The sequence below is a fragment of the Olea europaea genome, unplaced genomic scaffold, assembly GCF_002742605.1.
Source record: "Olea europaea var. sylvestris unplaced genomic scaffold, O_europaea_v1 scaffold636, whole genome shotgun sequence".
NCBI classification, from domain to species: Eukaryota; Viridiplantae; Streptophyta; class Magnoliopsida; order Lamiales; family Oleaceae; genus Olea; species Olea europaea.
In genome coordinates this window covers 177,719-195,394 of record NW_019264725.1, presented here as the reverse complement: position 1 = coordinate 195,394, position 17,676 = coordinate 177,719, and the positions used below count along the sequence as shown (strand labels likewise).

Below are 17,676 nucleotides of genomic sequence, written 5' to 3'. Positions count from 1 at the left end.
AACTCGAATATTGATGCATATACTTGAGGTCGATAATCTTTCAATGCACAAAAATATCTTTCCAGGTAATCGATGCGTAAATTGCCAATTTACTACCGCACAACTTCGTGAAAGTAGTAAAAATACACACTTCTTTATCTTAAAAACATTGTTATAACTCTTGTTTTCCGATTTCCATTTTAACGGTGCCACGTAGTAGAAGGTTAATGTCTGAAGGGCAACAAAGTCATTTACTGCCAGTTTATAGGATGATAGATGATCTAATGCAATAGAGTGATGAATTTTGAAACTCATTGAAGTTCAGTGACTCAATTTAGATTAAAGTCTAGTAACCTAACTGAAATTCACTGATAGATCAGTGATCCCAAATGAAATTTACCAAATTTATACAGTTAAAAATGAACAGGGATGTTGAAGTCTGCATCATTACGATGTTTAGCAAACACACTCCTAATGTTTTCTATTCATACAAAGATGATACTCAAAAATTCGCAATTAATGCATGAATAGGCGAACCCAAAACGACGTTATATATGGTGTGGTCATGTTACAATAATGTAGTGCCGAATCTTTGTTGCATTTCCGGTAGGTGCTCTTTCATTTGAATGCAACTGCTTGGACATGACAGCCTTTTGCCAAGGCACGTTTCAAGATTCTTTAATTCGGCGCTATAAATTTGACACTCCAATCTTCATCCATGAACAGCAGAATACTAACATATAAACACGATACTTCAAACGGCTAGCTTTGTGAACTTTGCAATGAAAAGTCCACTGGTAGAAGATGTCAACGGATCAAAGCGCAGAGTCTTGGGAATTCTAGCACTCTTACAAGGCCAGTTTTGGGCAGCATCTATCTCCAGCAACTCTACAAGATTAATAAGGAGAGATGCATCATATGAATGAAGAAGGGCCATTGGGGATGGGGACTTGGGTTTGCAGAGAGGTAGAAGTAGAAGTCAGTAGATAACCATCAGTAGATGCAACTGAAACTATATAAAAAGGCAAGTGCATATAAACAAGAAGCACCAATCGTGGTTCTGTTCTCATCGTGGCGTGCATAAACTGGTGTTATCAAGTCCGCTCCTTACTTCGAAACTGTATGAGAGGAAAGGTTTAGATTCGTCTACGTATAAATTGGTGAAGCACCTGAGGGATACTTGCTCAGTGGTACACCTCTCAGAAATGAACTCCAGTTGAACATTCTCATACTCAAATGTTTGAGCATGTTTGGTAAAGTTATTAAAAGTAACTTCCCTATTATCAGGCTTAGCCTAACATGATTGTATTCAACTACGGATGAGTTGAGTTGAGCTACATCCTTGTTGGACACCTATGTTATAGTAAAACTCTTGCATAGACATCACTTCAGAAGCAAGGAGACAAGTCAAATATATTTCAAAATAAACTTGTAATTTCAGATGCACTAAAAGAGAGGAAAAGGAACAGCTCAAGATCCTAAAACCACTGTGATGCCTACCTGCAGATGCATTTTGTGAAAGGAACTGCTCTACCACATCTTCATTTTGAGAAAGAGTTAAACTATTAACATGACAAGCGAAAACACTGGTTAGAATATCCGAAAGAAAAAGGAAGAAAAAGCAATGCAATGTTCATGGAATTCCAGTAGAAGCGAACCTGCACGTGCTGTAGACAAGAGATCCACCAACTTTGAGCAATCTGAACCCATTGGCTAGGAGTTTTAACTGCAAACGTAATAAGAAAATTATTGTCTAATTTTGAAGTAGAATAAGAGGAAAATATTGTTGGAAGAAAGGTAAAAGGAGAAAGAAAAATGGAAAATAGAAACAGCAAGCAACAATAGCCAGTCTTAGCTTATGATTTCCATCAGTATACAGTGAATAACTTTAACCTATATACCCAAACAGGCAGGTACAGAATTACGTGGACAAATAGGACAGAATCTCGTTATGACATCCAGGAATGAGAATCTATGCAAGTGAAGTTTAAGTGTTTAACACATTAACTAAACTTTCACTTCATTATTTCAGTAGTCTTTTAAGTAAAGACTCAAAAGGAATAAAATTACCAAGGAAAATTATAACCTACCCACTCCACCACTGTAATAGGACAAATTAATGCATCATGCGGCCCATGAAAAGCTCACATGATACCTTAACATGAGAGTAATACGTCATCTCATAAGATGTACATGAAGTCATTTGAAGATTAATTGAGAAAGTGGTATAATGCTATTAATAAATGAAAACAAATTGTACGAAATGTCATCTTTTTTGAAACAAACAGAAATTATGCATATTCGATATTGACTTGCTCAAGTCTCAAGAAAGAACAACAATATGTAATCTGTGCAAATAACACATAAAATGCTTGAAACGCTTCTGCGTGCATTGCTTTTATAAATGGCAATATGCTGTTTTATTATCTACATGAATGATCATCTAACCAACCAACAAGCAATGAAGATTACTGACACTGTTGATCAGACATAGGTCACCATAATCTCATATTTGTGATCTTTTTGTAACAAAAACAAACACGTACTCTTCTATTAGATAATAATTATAAACTATATGAAACCTGCAACTAGTTTTGAACGAGACCTACAGCACAACTATTCATGCAAGTAAAAGCAAACAGCTTATGGACCTGTAGGACAGTCAAGAAATCAGTTCTCTCTGCATCCAGTACTCGGCGCTGAAGTGTTGTCCATCCCCATTGTTCAAATTTTTGGATGTGCCTAATTGAACCATCATGTGTACATTCTGCATCAACGAGGACCTGATGAAAAAATTCACCCAGATGTAGATTTTGAGCAGAAAAGAGATTGGACGACAAGTGATTGAAACCAGTGTTGTCTTCACTATAACAGAAAAGTGATACGAAAAACAAGAACTTGTAAGAGCAATAAAGAATAACGGAAAAAGCCAAGAGATAATTGATTAAAAATTACCTTGTCATAACCTAATTGCAAGAGCTCATGGTCGTTGAGACTTTGATACACTTCACATTTACTCAAACCAACCACTCCAGAATGATGCCCATAAAATATAAGCTCTGGATCCTGAATTTGTGAAAAGAACTGAGAAGCATCATTTTCTCTAGTTTTAGCTGCTCGTTTCCTTTCTTTCCATGATCTCCGAGGAGTCCACTCCTTGTACACCTCTAATTGTTCTTCAGCAGCAGCTTTGTATGTATAAAACGATTATCCTTAGACAAGTATGACTATAAATAGTTTCAAAAATATTATGCTTCTAGCACTAGGAGCAGAAAACAATTTAAAATTACTATTTTAAGATTACTGTAAATGACTTCTTTTAGAGACTTTACATGATTTAGAGTTCAAACAAACCCTCACAGGAATAAGGGAAAATGTTGTTCCATCAGCAACAAACAGACGGCAACGGTCACCAAGTGTGTACTTCTGCAGCATATTTCTGCAAGCTGCTAATCGATGTCTAGAAACATCAACACCAGTCACGGTACCAGAACAGCCAAGAAGGTCCAATATCATACAAAGTTTAGCACCTGCATAAAATGGAATCTTGAAACATATGAATTTCAAAGGCAATATATTTATATCTCATAATGAAGGACATGATCTTCACTTGAGGTTATATGCAATTTCTTGTCAATTGCAAGCTTGTTCATCTTCATTCCATAGTGCTGTTAAGCTAATATCAATGAATGCTAATACAAACTAGGAATTCTTATCAGCCAAGTAGTAAAACATCTATAATATATTAAAGTATCACATCAATGCAGAATCATTTTTTGGACGATTTTAACCCTCCCTACAATTCAATTATTTCAACAGTACAGAACTTTTCGTTTTTCGATAGGTAATAAATACTACATAATTATTGTCGTCTATTAAAATTTGCATTCTTAATTTTCAATTAATTAACATTCACATTAATCTAGATTCAATGAATTTTCACTTGATGAATCTTGAATTATATGAATCTAGAATTATTATAAATAAATTTATTCATATCCATGTATTTAGAAATTTTAATGGGTGTTTAAATTTATGTGTTAACAATTAATTTTTATGTATCAAATGTAATATAAAAAGATTGTTCATTTATATTATTTCATCATTACAAAAAATTTGAATCATAGAAATTGAGTTCTGAGAATACAATTTTCTTCTCTTAAATTTCTATACTAAATTTTATTTTCTTTAATTCGTCGGAGGCTCATCAAATCCTCCAATAAATTAGTACCAAATATTACTTTTACATCACTTATAAAATATTTTTGAATAACATGCAATGTACGTTCAACTTTGACTAATAGTAGTAAAAACTGGAAAAAGGAAATTCAACACATTGGCTCATCAGCCCCAATCAGAACTTTCAAATTGAGACCTTCATACATTGCCATGATAAGCAGGAAGCAAGAACTGGATTCATTCATGCCGCAACCTCAATTTGGGGGAAAAAAAAAAGGACAATAGAAATTCCGCCACTCTCTCTCAGTATGCAAGCAACATCCTTTGTAATTTGCAGTCAGCCTTCCTAGTTGTTTGTTGATTATATATTGTCAAACAAAATTAGTGCCAATGGTAAGAGAAGGCCAGAAATTTAATTGAGGTGAAACCGAGTAAAACTTATTTCCACATGTAAAAGCTAAGTAAGAAACTCGCAATCAGATCAGCAGATCAGCTGTGAACATCCAAACAATGTAACCACATTTACCAGGTGCAGCACAGAGATCGAGGACATGATCTCCTGGTGAGATACCCAAAGATAAAACAGCAGCTCCAGAAGCTGCATCAATACCATATATCTGCATGACAATACCAAGATAATTTAAAATATTTTGAAATTCAAATTTTTTCCTTTTTGTTTCAGGTAAATCGTCACATATAGTTTAAAAAGAGAAGCAGACAAGCTGCCGAAAGGAAAAATAAATCGTATATTTTTTCTGATTTTTGCATCTTTATCTAAGTGAAAAGATCAAAAGCCGAATCCTTTTATTTTTCTCAAACTGGAATATGTAATACCTAACAAGGAAGGCTTATATATATATAAAGCCATTTAATTTCATGATAGTGTAGGCAAAATAGAATTCTCAACAGTCACCTTTCCTTCTTGATACGCCTTCGTTCTAGCGATTCCAACATCAGGCGAAAGATAGTAGAAATAAGGCAACCAAGACACTTCTTTAAGCTTGCATTTAATCTCAGCTTCAATTTCCATGAGGTGTCTTTCGCAACCGGGTTTTAACCTTCCAAGAAAGCAAAAGAACTTGGCTAATTATACAATTAACCGCGAAAAAAGACTAATGATGCCTTAACATCTAGCTACACCCCCCAATTTTCCCTTCACTCGTGTGCAACAATAAAAGTAAAAATCAATTCAACATTCATTATTTATGCTTGTTATGAATGAATTAACAAAATTAAGTTAAAGAAAAACAAGGTACAATAGGTGATGCTAAAACAACCTAATGTAACGAGGCGTGGAATGAGAAGCAGCATAAATTGAAGGATCCAAACCGTTCCGCCTGAGAAAATCGAGGAAGGCATCCGGTAACGGTAATGTAGAGACATCTTCGACTTGCTCAGCCATTGAGCATAGCAGATTAAAGCACACGGGGTGGTAAGTAGGGTTTTGAACTTTTTCGCCGGTGCGCCGGCGGGGAGGGCGGTACGCGGGGTGGTAAACAGACCGAAACAGGAACCTGAAAGGTTTTGTGGGAATAGTGGCAATGACCCGATTTAAAGGTTTTTTTTTTTTTTTTTTTTTTTTTTTTGTCCTTTGACCAACCTTTTCTACTTTAAAAGAAAAAAAAATGTTTTCATTTTTTATTTATCATTTTTACCCTCAGCCCTGAAGAGAAGAAAACGGCTCCCAAATTTGAAAGAGATCAAGCCAACGAAGAAGAAGAAGCAACGGGAAGAAGAAGAAGAAGCTGTACCTTCAAGCTTTAAACCTTCAGAAATTGAATGGGCATTTGCAAACTTCAACTGTAGCAATCTAATTTTAACGACAACCACTGTTTGTGGCTTGAGGAACCATTCAAGGTTGCGAGGAAGGATTGAGAAAAAAATTGCATATATTGAGGTAAATTTGAATAATTTGTAATTTTAATTATTGGTAATGTACAATTTTATGTTCTTGTTATGAGAAATTCTATTGTTTTTTGCATTCCTTGTGCTAATTGGTTTCCATTTTCTAAAAGATTCATTGTACGCTGCTTTTCATGATGAACAGTGGGGAGTTCCTATTCATGATGATAAGTATGTGACTCCTCCCAACTTTATTTACTTTTTTGAGTTTTTGGTTTCCAATTGTTAGACGACCCTATTTTATGGCTTCCTTAATCTTTTGACAATTTGCTCGAACCTTTTTGAATTGTTGAGCTTCTCCACGACATTGGCTGAACTAACATGGCCTGCCATTCTTAACAAAAGGGATATATTTATGTATCTTAGTATTATATGTTATATTTTAAACAATCAGACAATGGTTGCAGAAATTTGATTATTGCAATTTTCATGAGCTCTATTGTCGCTAATTACATATGTGCGTATCTGAATGCAGAGAAGTCTTTATGGACTTTGATCCTATTGCATTGTCAAAATTAAATGAGAAGAAAGTATCAACACCAGGAACTCCTACCAGCTCTCTTCTGTTGGAACTTAAGCTGTGAGCAATAATAAAAAATGCACCTCAAACCTTTAAGGTAAGTGATGATCGCATTGTTTATTGTAAATTTTACCACACTTCAAGATTTACATTTTTCCTTATTAGTTTCAGTGATGTTATTAGAATGTTCGTGATCTCTTTTTCAGCGTTATTATTATTTTTCTTCTTAGGGACAGGCAAACATTGCCTTTTGAACCTTAAACTGTAGTAAAAATGCTTCAGATATTTATTAGAGTTGACAATGATGAAGTTAAGCCCTGACAATCATTACTTGGGAAAAACAATGTTTTGTATAGTGATTTTTAGGAGAATATGTGATTAAAAGTAGTGAAAATTTTTGGATTTACGAGCAAAATATTTTATTGTGGATCAAAACGAGTGTGTAGAATACAAAATTTTCAAATAATGGTTGTCAAACGGGCTAATATTAGTTTTTATGTTTCTCATAGTTTAGGCTAATAGAATAGCTTTTGAGCACTCACTACTCAGGCTTGATACCAAAGCGAGTATCTCCTCGAAAAGGTTAGGTAACTACATGTTTTAGGTGACTATCCAGTATTTTCTTTGACCAGAATGATTGATAAATGACAGGCAAGTAGTATATAGAAGAACTTGAATCACTTTATTTCTTTTTGTATGTATAATTTGACAACGTAATAGAAATGGGTTTACAATTGGTACCTTGAACTCGTGGTACAGTTGGGTTCACCAAGAACCAATGCCAAATTTGTTAATCCAGCCATCACTGCTATTGAACAATAAGGAGGCTATAAAGACGGTTGAAAAAAAATTGTAGTTATAAATTATGAACTTGTATGAACAATTGGTCTCATGTTTGGATTTCTCGTGATTCAGATAATAGATGACTAGGGTCTTTCGACAAATATACATGGAGTTTTGTTAACTACAAGCCTATAATTTGTAATTTCCACTATCCTCGACAAGTTCCCATTATGACGTCAAAAGCGAATACCATAAGCAAAGACTTGGTTAGAAGAGGGCTAAGAGGAGTTGGGCCTACGGTTGTGTGCTCATTTATGCAAGCGGCTGGAATTACAAATGACCATCTCATCAGTTGTTTTAGATATCAAGATTGTATAGCTGCGGGTGATTTAAGAAATGAGGATGATGGCCTCAAGACAATAAATGAAGGCGAGACAGTAGAAGAGATCACTGAAATGGAACTAGGTAGAGCTATTGATGATTTGGGTTTTACCATTTAGCATTAATTATTATAGATTCACTTTGAAAGCATTGTTATCTATTATGTGAAGAGGTAGTTTAACACACTAGGATTGGCTCATGTATGCCATGAAGTTTAATTGTTATGAATTAATTATTCATTTCTAATGTATCCATACTGAGTAGTAGTATTTGATTGTTTAGGATGATATACTCCATGTCTAGGCTAAACTTTTGTGCATTTTCATCTTAATGACAGTATTCTTTTAAGAGTTTATATTTAAGTCTTTGAATCAGAGTCTAGACGGAGTGACCCCTCCCTCTTCCCTTCCTAAATGTATGTGCATGCAAAGGCCCTAGGGCTGCTACTTCTAAAGGAAATCAACATCAATTTGGAGACAGATACTCTTGTTGTAGAAAGGAATACCAAAACTACTAAACAAGCCGTTTTGTATGTTTTTTATTACAATCAAATATTCACCTGTACATATTCATTCAATTATTTCACTTTGTTTACCATTATTTATTATCTTTCACGAGCGATTGTAGTATGTATGTAGTAAAATATATAGAATTCTTGAACATCAACGATCTGGTAGAACAAGTTAATGGCTTCTATATGAATAGATGGAGAGAAAAGATGGCTGCCGATATTTTTGCCCTTGATTATGAGCCCTAGTAACTTTTGATGTATTTGTATGTTTATGAGTTAATGAGTGTGAATATAATTTTATAGTATATGTTGAATGTAGTTTTTTTTATGTTATGAATAGTAGTTTTTTTTTTGAGATTGATTTAGTTTATATTACAAGGGAGATAATGTTGAATTTTTTCAAAAATGTCGGTTCTTTACTGTAATTGTCTAAGGAAAATAACTGCTGTATTTTTTTCCAAATGACTAGAGTCGTTGAAAAAATTCCAGTCTTTTCCTAAAAGAATGACTTTAAGACGTTTAAAAATACCATAGTCGTTTTGTAAAAAAGACCACGAAACTACTGTGGTCTTTTTAAACGACTACAGTTGTTTTATAAAACACAACTATGGTCTTTTTAAATGACTTTAATCATTTTTCTATAGAACTAAAGTTGTTTGCAAAGACTCCAATTGTTTACAATTTATTTTGTTTAGAAATGTAGACGAATTGCATTATATACAATTTATTGTACTCCTTACACATTGTTCAAGCATATATTGTATTTGATTTTCAAGTACATGATTTACAATTGATTTGAATTAGTTAAAAAGAATTAGAAAACGAACTTCATTATATACAATTTAACGTGCTCTGCTAACAATATTCAAGTATACCGTATTTAAATTATAAGTATGCGACTTACAATAATGTATAATGCAAGATGAGGTGAGAATCAAACTTCTAATATTATTAAATTGTGTTTTGTTTTGACCTATTAATTTAAAATGAATAAGAAGACGCACTTCATTACATACAATTCATCGTGTTCCATTAACAAGTTTAAATAGAAATCAGTTTTGGATTGTTATCTAAGCGACATGCTATTAACTAAACAAACAATATATTAATCCTAGTGACTAATACATGTTAGTCGGTTGTGCCCATTTTCGGCACACTGCCTATATTTGTGTCTTTTGAAAAATTCTTCTATAGACGGAATCCTTGTTGTTTTAGTACGTCTACCTCGTCGTAATACTAACGACAGCAACACATTGAGGAAACCAAAATTTTAGGAATTTATCAATCAACTTCATTTAGCATAGGAAAAATAGTAAACTACTCTTAATTTTCAATAGTATAATACAAAGATCAGAACATGTAAATTGAATAGCCACTCTTCTTCACCATAACTACTGCATGCTCGCACAGTAAATGTTTTAATTGAAATCATCTACAAATACAAGTTTTTTCATCCAAATTAACTGTAAAATTCATGGTGTCGTTTCTAAAATAATCTAAAGTGACTGTAGTCGATTTTATGATCGTCTTAAACGATTAAACGACTATAACTGTTTAAAACGATCACAATCGTTTAAACGACTATTGAGTCGTTTAAAACGACCTGAGTCACTTGAAAACAGTTATAATTTGAAAAATGGGCATTATAATCATTATATACTAAGGGCATGTGAAATATTTCAACAATATGTATAAGGATAATTTGGACATTTCAACCTAAAAAGGGCATCAAAAACTTTTCTAAAGTAAGGCCAAAAAATGTTTTGACTGACATGCTTAGGCCTTTTATAAAAATACCCCAAAGGTTTTTGGTGAATTTGGGTTTAAAGTAGGGAAACTTTTATTTTATTTTTATTTTTTTTCGTAAAGTAAAATGGCGATTGTTTGTCCAAACTGAAATGAGAATAATTATATATTAACACTTTTTAATTTTTTATTATCTCCATTACAATTTAATTATAATGAAAGTCTTGAACATCTATTTATTTTACACTTATGTTCTTAATGTTTTTCATCATATTTATATTCTTAACTGTCAATTAATTTACCATCTTATCTTTGATGAGGATTTCTTTCTAAATATTCTGCTAACGTACATTGAAATAAGGGATGTATATTGTGTAAGGATAAAGTTGGTGTACACACAGCTTTACACCTCCATCACATGAAGGGGGATCCACAAATATTTTATTACATGTGGACCCCCTCCCTGTGAGGGGGGTGTATGGCTGTATGTACACTATTGTGTACACACAGCACAACCCATTGTATAAAGCTTTTGTATTTGAGATTTACTTTTGTTATTTAAAAATATATAAATAAGTATTTCTACGTCCTCCTAACAAATATTTTGAACGACACCATTATCAGAGATAGTATGTGCAACGTAATAAAAGGTTGATGATAAAAATTTGATCAAATAAAGTTGAATAAATAAGTAACAAAAGACGTTGCGATTAAAATTTAGTGTAGAACTATTAGATTATTCCACCAACCTTTTGGAAATTCTCTAACCAATTGTCTATATACATTCACAACTATTTCTGTTAGTTATTTTAATCATCGCAACAAGCTCTTTACATTTAATGCTTAATTTTATTACTCCCTAAAAATGTTTATTATTTATTTCTATTTTCTAAACTAACTTTTCTCTAGATTATTATATCATTTTCCTATATTGAAAATTGAAATAATTAAAGTATTAATTTAAAGAGTCTTTTGGAGCATGATTTTAAGGGTTGACTCTTCAAAATAGAAAGTATATCATATTTAAGGAGTCTATTGGAGATACTTTAAACCTCTATTTTGTTTAACTAAACAAGTTGATAAAAATTTAAGTAAAAATCAATAATTAATTTTAATCACACTTTTAATCGGATTCGCAACTTTTATCAATTTTTCAACTATACATTTTATCAACTTTTATTAAAATCTAATAAAAAAGTGATCTTTAGCAAAACCAGACATTGGCTAAATAGAAAATGTAAATGATACAAACATTACAATTCGATATTGTATGCGTTAAGATCCACCCATTTGACACTAATTCTAGTTTCTTGAAAGGAGATGGGGCACTCGACGCCTTTCACGGTACCCATGAAGGCATTAATGCTAGCGCCTTGTGCAGTGTTGGTCGTGTTAACGTCGTGAATCTAAAACGATGACAAAAGATTTGAGAAGAAAAGATATAGCATCATGCTACTGCAATTGAGGCATTAAAGCCCTTTACACCTGCTTGAGTTAACCGGTTTTAGATAGGGGTTTTCAGGGTATTGAGTGGTTTACTCGGGTTATTCAAGAAAGCCTTAGCGTGCAAAAGCATGTTAGGGTCGGAAAGCAATATTAAAAATGACTTAGCTCCTATTCGGGAGTGATTTTTCATCCAAAAAAATTGATTTTTTGATCGTTATTTCATTATTCCAGTCATCATTTTTTACTTCCTCACTCACAGATGGTTCCCACTTTTCTCACTAACGATCAAAAAATCAGTTCTTCAAATCACTACAGAATAGATCCTTAACGTTATTACATTCGAACTGATTAAACACATAATTATTGAATATTTGGTTAGTACAATCTCCTCGACCCATAGCCACCGCCATGTCCCCCAACCACCGTCACCATTTCTGCACCACCATCCCCATCCCCATCACCCTCACAATCACAGTTGCCGTCACTAGTAATAACACCATAATAAGCATAATTAGCCATGTCGACACCATTAGGCAGTGGTGGAGGGAAGTAGGGCAAGTGGGGTCCCTGGTCCCGCACCATTGAAATTTTGTTTCTGAATTTGTTTCGTTAGTTCAAACAGATATTTACTGTATTCGAACCCTGACTCCACCTCTGCATCTAGTATTGCCATAACTAGAACGGTTTCCATTGTTTTTCTTCCCTGATGTGCTATGAGAGACATCATCAGGACCATTGCAGCGACACATAAATATTATCATGGCCCTGATTGAGAAAGAAAGAAAGAGAGGCCTCTCATTGCTAGCCTCATAAAATCTGTCTCATCCAATTCACTATCTAACAGATCCTGTATGGTTCTTTATTGGCCTTTAAACATGTGCTGTGTACTCTATATTTGTTTCATGCATTTATAGTACTAGTATAGATATTTTCAAGTCCTTTTCTCATATATTTTTCAAGAAAATATTTGTAATCCATTCTCAAGTTTGGTGCCTTTCGAAATATTTCGAGACATTTGTGTCAAAGTTGCATTGACATCAAAATACGATAGTTGTTCCCATGTGTAATTTATGTATCATGACCACAACCCCCACACAAATTCGGTTGTCAGGGTGATTGAAAAGATACAGAATAAGCACCTAAAGAGAAAACTTATCTCACATTTTTCCAAAAAATATGTGAGGATTGCAAGGCTTGGTAGTACTCTGAGTAAGATATTATTTTTTTTTTTTAATCGTCGATACGTTTCAATACTATACAAAACAAGGCACCAAACATACCATTGGTGAAAGAAACTGATAAAGAAATACACTGAAATTTTGAATATGAAACAATTTTATTAGTAATTCCCCCAAAACAGATAACAGAAATATTTGATACAAAATAGACGACATTATTATTATAAAACTAACAATACTTTACAAATTTCCCTATCTAAGTAGCACCACCCCCACCCCCACAGCGGCCACCACCACCACCACCCCCATAGCCACCTCCGTGACCACTCTTTTCCTTCCCAGATGTACCACAGGAGTAATCACAGTCGCGATGAGCACTCACAAATATGATCATGGCCATGATTGATGGAGAAAGAACAAGCATACAAAGAAAAAAAAGGCCTTTCATAGTCAGCCACCAGAAAATCTGACTTCTCCAATCGACCGTCCAACAATCTTCCCATTTTTGCTGATCCTATGTGGTTCTACTTTGGCTTCTAGACATATGATGTCTACTCTATGATTGTATCATGTATTTATAGGCCAGTATAGATTTTATAATGTCCTTTTCTTGGGTAAGTTTCATCAACTATTACTGAACTTTTAGCGAAATCTGAATTGAGATTTTAACAGCAAAATGAAAATTACCTCTCTCCTTATAAATCGCGCTATGGGCGACATTCTAAAGTTTGGTGCTATTTGAAATAGTTACGGCCTTTGGAGTCCTCTACTAGACATAAGTGTCAAAGTTGCGTTGATGTCAAAATCAATCAACAATTTGCCAATGATAATTTTTGATGGCTTACGACAGACACATGTTATGCGCTTGTTTAAGCCCCATTGTGGTGGAAAATGCATTTTTGAATAGTGAATTAATAGAAAATGTGTGGTTAAAAAATAAAGAAAAGTTTTGAATTTACGTGTAATATTATTTTATTGAAATATGTTGTTGAAATAATGTCAAAATATTGTTTAAAAATGCATTTTTTCCAAAGAATGGGGCTGCTATGACTTATTCGGTGAATGCAAGTCGAGCTGTTTGAATATACTGATAAGAGAGGATTGAATCGCGTATTATATGGTAAATAGTGTTTGTAATAGGGCGCAAATGACCTAATCACGCCTTTTCAGAAGGATAATTTAGCCTAATTTGGCTCATGTATAGAAACTATTTATAAACATTAACAAAGGAAATGATAAGCTATCTAGCTTTTAATTGATTTATATAGATTTTCTATGGGATACTATGATTACGTGAGTAATATTCTTTATAAATTTACCTATAAGAATGTTAGGGATGGTGATGTCTCCAAAGTTATATGGCTAGCCACTTAGACGTTCAGATAACATTGGATAAGGAAAATGGTATATTCTCGTGTCGGTTTCATGAACTTAAGGATTTTTAAGTTTGTATGTAAAATGTTTTAGGGATTACCATATATGTTACATTGGTTAACAAGTGAAGCATATTCGAGTCCACATTCATCTATACATAAATGAGCTTATACAAGAGATTTTTTGAAGAACTCATTCTTTTGTGGAGGATTGTTAGAGAAAACATTCAAATTCATTTATACATTGCAATGGATCAAAGACGAAAGTTGCATATCAAAGATCACAAGGAGTCGCGAGCTACAATCGACTCTCTCTAGAAAACTCTTGAATTAAATTTTAATGTGTGGGTGACAACATTTCCTTTAACAAGCTAACTTAAAAAAGGAACTAAAAAGGCAAACAACCATGCTTAATTCCCAAAAATACTTAAAACACAGAAACATATAAAACTTCACGTATTCCACCATTTCGAGGTATACAATACCCATTTGGCGTTGTCGTGGGGATCCCCTCTAACGCTCAAATAAGTCGAGCCATATGAATATGGTGAATAGTGATCGTAAAGGAATGCAATAACTAGTTTGTATCTCTTCTGGTAAAGAATTTATATACGAGTCAAAAATAACTTATGAATGTAAAACACGTCTATATTCAGTCAAACTATTGACATACTTACAAGAATTTCGAGCCACGTATATTAGGTCATTAACCATTTAAGGTATGTTCGCCAACCAGAAAGAATGGACATGATAATTAAGAACTAGTCACATGTATATCGCATTTAATCATATCTAGTCATGTCAGGTGCCTAAAGTGCCGATGTCTCAGGTTGAATGTCACACTTTTAGATTTATTGATCATGTGTTGTGAATAAAACAAAATCGTGATCAATAATTTTAAAATTAACATGACTCAAAGAGACATTTATTACAAATCCTACTATCAATTGAATAAACAGTTCAATCAATTATAATGTTGTGAAGCATTTGGTATTGGGAACTGATAGTAAGGATCGACATTATGGGTCAAGAAGAGATGACTCATCTTTTTCTGAAGATCTCTACATGAAACTTTCTTTTTTTGAAGATTTAAGGAGAGTGATGAGTTATTTTTTTCGACAAGGTACTTCTTTTAATGCTAACTGTTCATGGTGAAAAATGTTTGTGTACTTCGAAATATGAAAAAGAACAGCTTGATAAGCTCCATAAAGTGGTCGACCACCGTATAGGGTCTGTTTTATACCATCATTAGCATAGTTTACAGATTGCCTTCTCTAAGTAGTGCCAAATGCTATTGATACCATCGCCGCCACCATCAGCAGTACCATGAAAAGCATAAATTTTTGGATCAACACCTTTTTCTTTTTCTTCTGACATCTACTATACGTATCATCAATACTACGCAAACAAAGCTCTTGTAAGCACAGTGTACAGATAGCTCTTGTTTCCTGATCTGTTGCATGGTGTTTAGCATAAATTAAGCACCGATGCTAAGGAGATTATATATATATAAACTTTAATGATGTCCAATACTGTATGATCTATTTTACCAAACATACATTCTGTACCAAACACACCTTATCGATACTGCGGTAAGTAAAAAGTATCTCGTGTATTTAATCATGTCTCTTCTGAATCAGGTAGTTGGTGACAATTTTGAATTTACTGATTCCACCGATCTCATGGAAAACAATGTTTCATAATCAATGCAACTAAATTCTATATGAAATGCATTTATTATAAAGATATCATCCCTCATTAACCGCATACCATAGATGGATTATTTATTGCTTGATCTGAATTGAATAATAGAAAGTCAAGATCTTGACTGAGTCATTTTTCTCATTCTGAGTCGAAAGGAACTCAAAGTTTCAACATGCAATAAAATAGACCTAAAGTTATTACACCCATGTTTGACAATCATTATTTCAAAATTTTTAAATTCTGATACTTATTTTCAGCCACACATTTACACAATAAAATATTTTGCATGTGAATCCAAAAATTTTTCCTTATTTTTTAAACATACATTCTCCAAAAAATCACACATTCTAATGCCCATAGAGCATGTTTGGCAAAGCTTAAATATGAATTTATACTGATCAAACATTCTTTTTATTTGACCCACAAACTTATACATAAGTAAAAACGCTACCAAACAAACAAGCACTTAAAGTTTTTAACAATCATCTAATTCTGCAGGGTAGAAGGCATTAATATACATAGCAGAATCAAGAATTACTCTGTGATATTCAAAAGTTTAAGTTCCTGTCATATGACTAATAGATTCATATGTTTCACAAGCTTAAATTTTAGTCACAAAGAAACTGTTTAATACGCATGCGCAACAGAGATACATAAGCATGAACGTGGATATATAGGTAATATATAGAGTATTAAGATAATTCATTTTGACAACCAAACAGCAAAAGAAATTGAAGAACTATCATATAGTCAACCGGAGAATCCTCCAATATACACAACCTAAAAGTTTATAGTAGTCAAAATAACTCAAGATATGAGAGAACATGTACCAAGTCTTTCAGCATCCATATTTCAAGTGTAGTCTCGTGTTTCCCTTTATAGATGTACAATTTGTTCAGAAGAAAATAACTCAAAGCTAAGCTATACAGGAACTTATTTTTATTATGACCATTAATCACTAGGCAGGAGACGAGGCATCAGAATTACAGTTACCAAATCATTGCCCTCTAGGATGACAAAACAAAGCACCTCCAGATAACCATAGGAAGGAAAGAAAACAAGGGGAAAAAGTTGCACCTTTTTGTCATCTAACATGTCCATTAAGCTAATGGATTAACCAATAAACAGCTGAATATGAACAGAAGGGTCTCAGGAATGGTTCTTCTATGTTTCAGGAATAAGAGTCAACTGTTCCTGACAGAAAAGGAAACAATGTTAGCCAATTAGATTTTATTCTTATAATAAAATATGAAGTGAAATCTACAGAATCAAATTAATTAGTAAAAATAATGAGCAATAGTATCTCAAAATAATGAAAATATTGATGCTGCACCTTTGAAGTTTTAACCATTGTTTCCCATTTGGGATCACAGGTTTGTGCCTTAAGTCCCTGGTTTTGAGGATTTGTTGCCGTACCGACGTATGAACGCAGAAATGAATTCTTTGTGGACATGGAAGGCAAAGTACGGAAAAGCCAAGAATCTGATGGAGATTTTGGTAATGGTGGAGGAACAGGAAACGGCAAGTGGCTTTGATGAGAATTCTCTAGCTTTTCTGATTCCTGTGGCTGCTGTCGTAAGCTCTCAGTAGTCTTCTTTTCATTTACTTCTATATAAATGGGAGTATCTGAATTGCGGTAAACATCATGATCATGTCCAAAAGCTTTTGTTGTCCCCATTCCCTCTTTTAGATTTGATTTGTTGATTGAAGATACTACAACAAAGTCACTAAATTTCTGAGCGTTTGGCAGTAATTTTGCTCCCTTATCTGCAGTATGCAAATTATGTTGATCTTCGGACTTAGTAATAACCTCGTAATCTTTGTCCCCTGCAGCAGGCATTCGCTCCACTTGCTTATGTGACAAACAAAATCTCGTTCTTGGAGATTCCACCTGCTGTATAGTATCGACATACAGAGTTTTCTCAACAGGACTTGTGGAATCTAATTCCTTCGAACTGCTCTGATCACACAATA

At 33.6% G+C, this 17,676-nt stretch overlaps 2 protein-coding genes and 1 pseudogene across 4 annotated transcripts in view; 1 reads left to right on the top strand and 2 right to left on the bottom strand.

Annotated features, from left to right (window-relative positions):
• Nucleotides 1-359: 359 nt before the first annotated feature.
• On the bottom strand, nt 360-5,698 carry LOC111389965 (ribosomal RNA small subunit methyltransferase B). The gene is made up of 9 exons (XM_023014952.1): nt 5,436-5,698; nt 5,072-5,216; nt 4,685-4,775; nt 3,312-3,509; nt 2,935-3,167; nt 2,631-2,762; nt 1,638-1,705; nt 1,480-1,541; nt 360-867 (listed from the first exon to the last, which is right to left on the bottom strand). Exons 1-9 carry the CDS (start codon nt 5,558-5,560, stop codon nt 734-736), a joined length of 1,188 nt encoding a protein of 395 aa, XP_022870720.1. The 5' UTR covers nt 5,561-5,698; the 3' UTR covers nt 360-733.
• Nucleotides 5,699-6,289: 591 nt separating this feature from the next.
• LOC111389982 lies at nt 6,290-8,088 on the top strand (annotated as a pseudogene).
• An 8,359-nt stretch (nt 8,089-16,447) lies between these two features.
• The window catches only part of LOC111389968, a 3,680-nt gene continuing 2,451 nt past the window's right edge, over nt 16,448-17,676 (bottom strand). For 2 of the 3 annotated variants that reach the window (XM_023014954.1, XM_023014955.1), the window contains exons 3-4: nt 17,036-17,643; nt 16,448-16,896 (exon numbers count right to left, since the gene is read on the bottom strand). In XM_023014954.1, coding sequence (XP_022870722.1) covers nt 16,867-16,896; nt 17,036-17,643 — 638 coding nt within the window. In that variant the 3' untranslated portion in view covers nt 16,448-16,866. The remainder of the gene's footprint in view (nt 16,897-17,035; nt 17,644-17,676) is intronic. The other variant, XM_023014956.1, reaches the window with a different exon arrangement.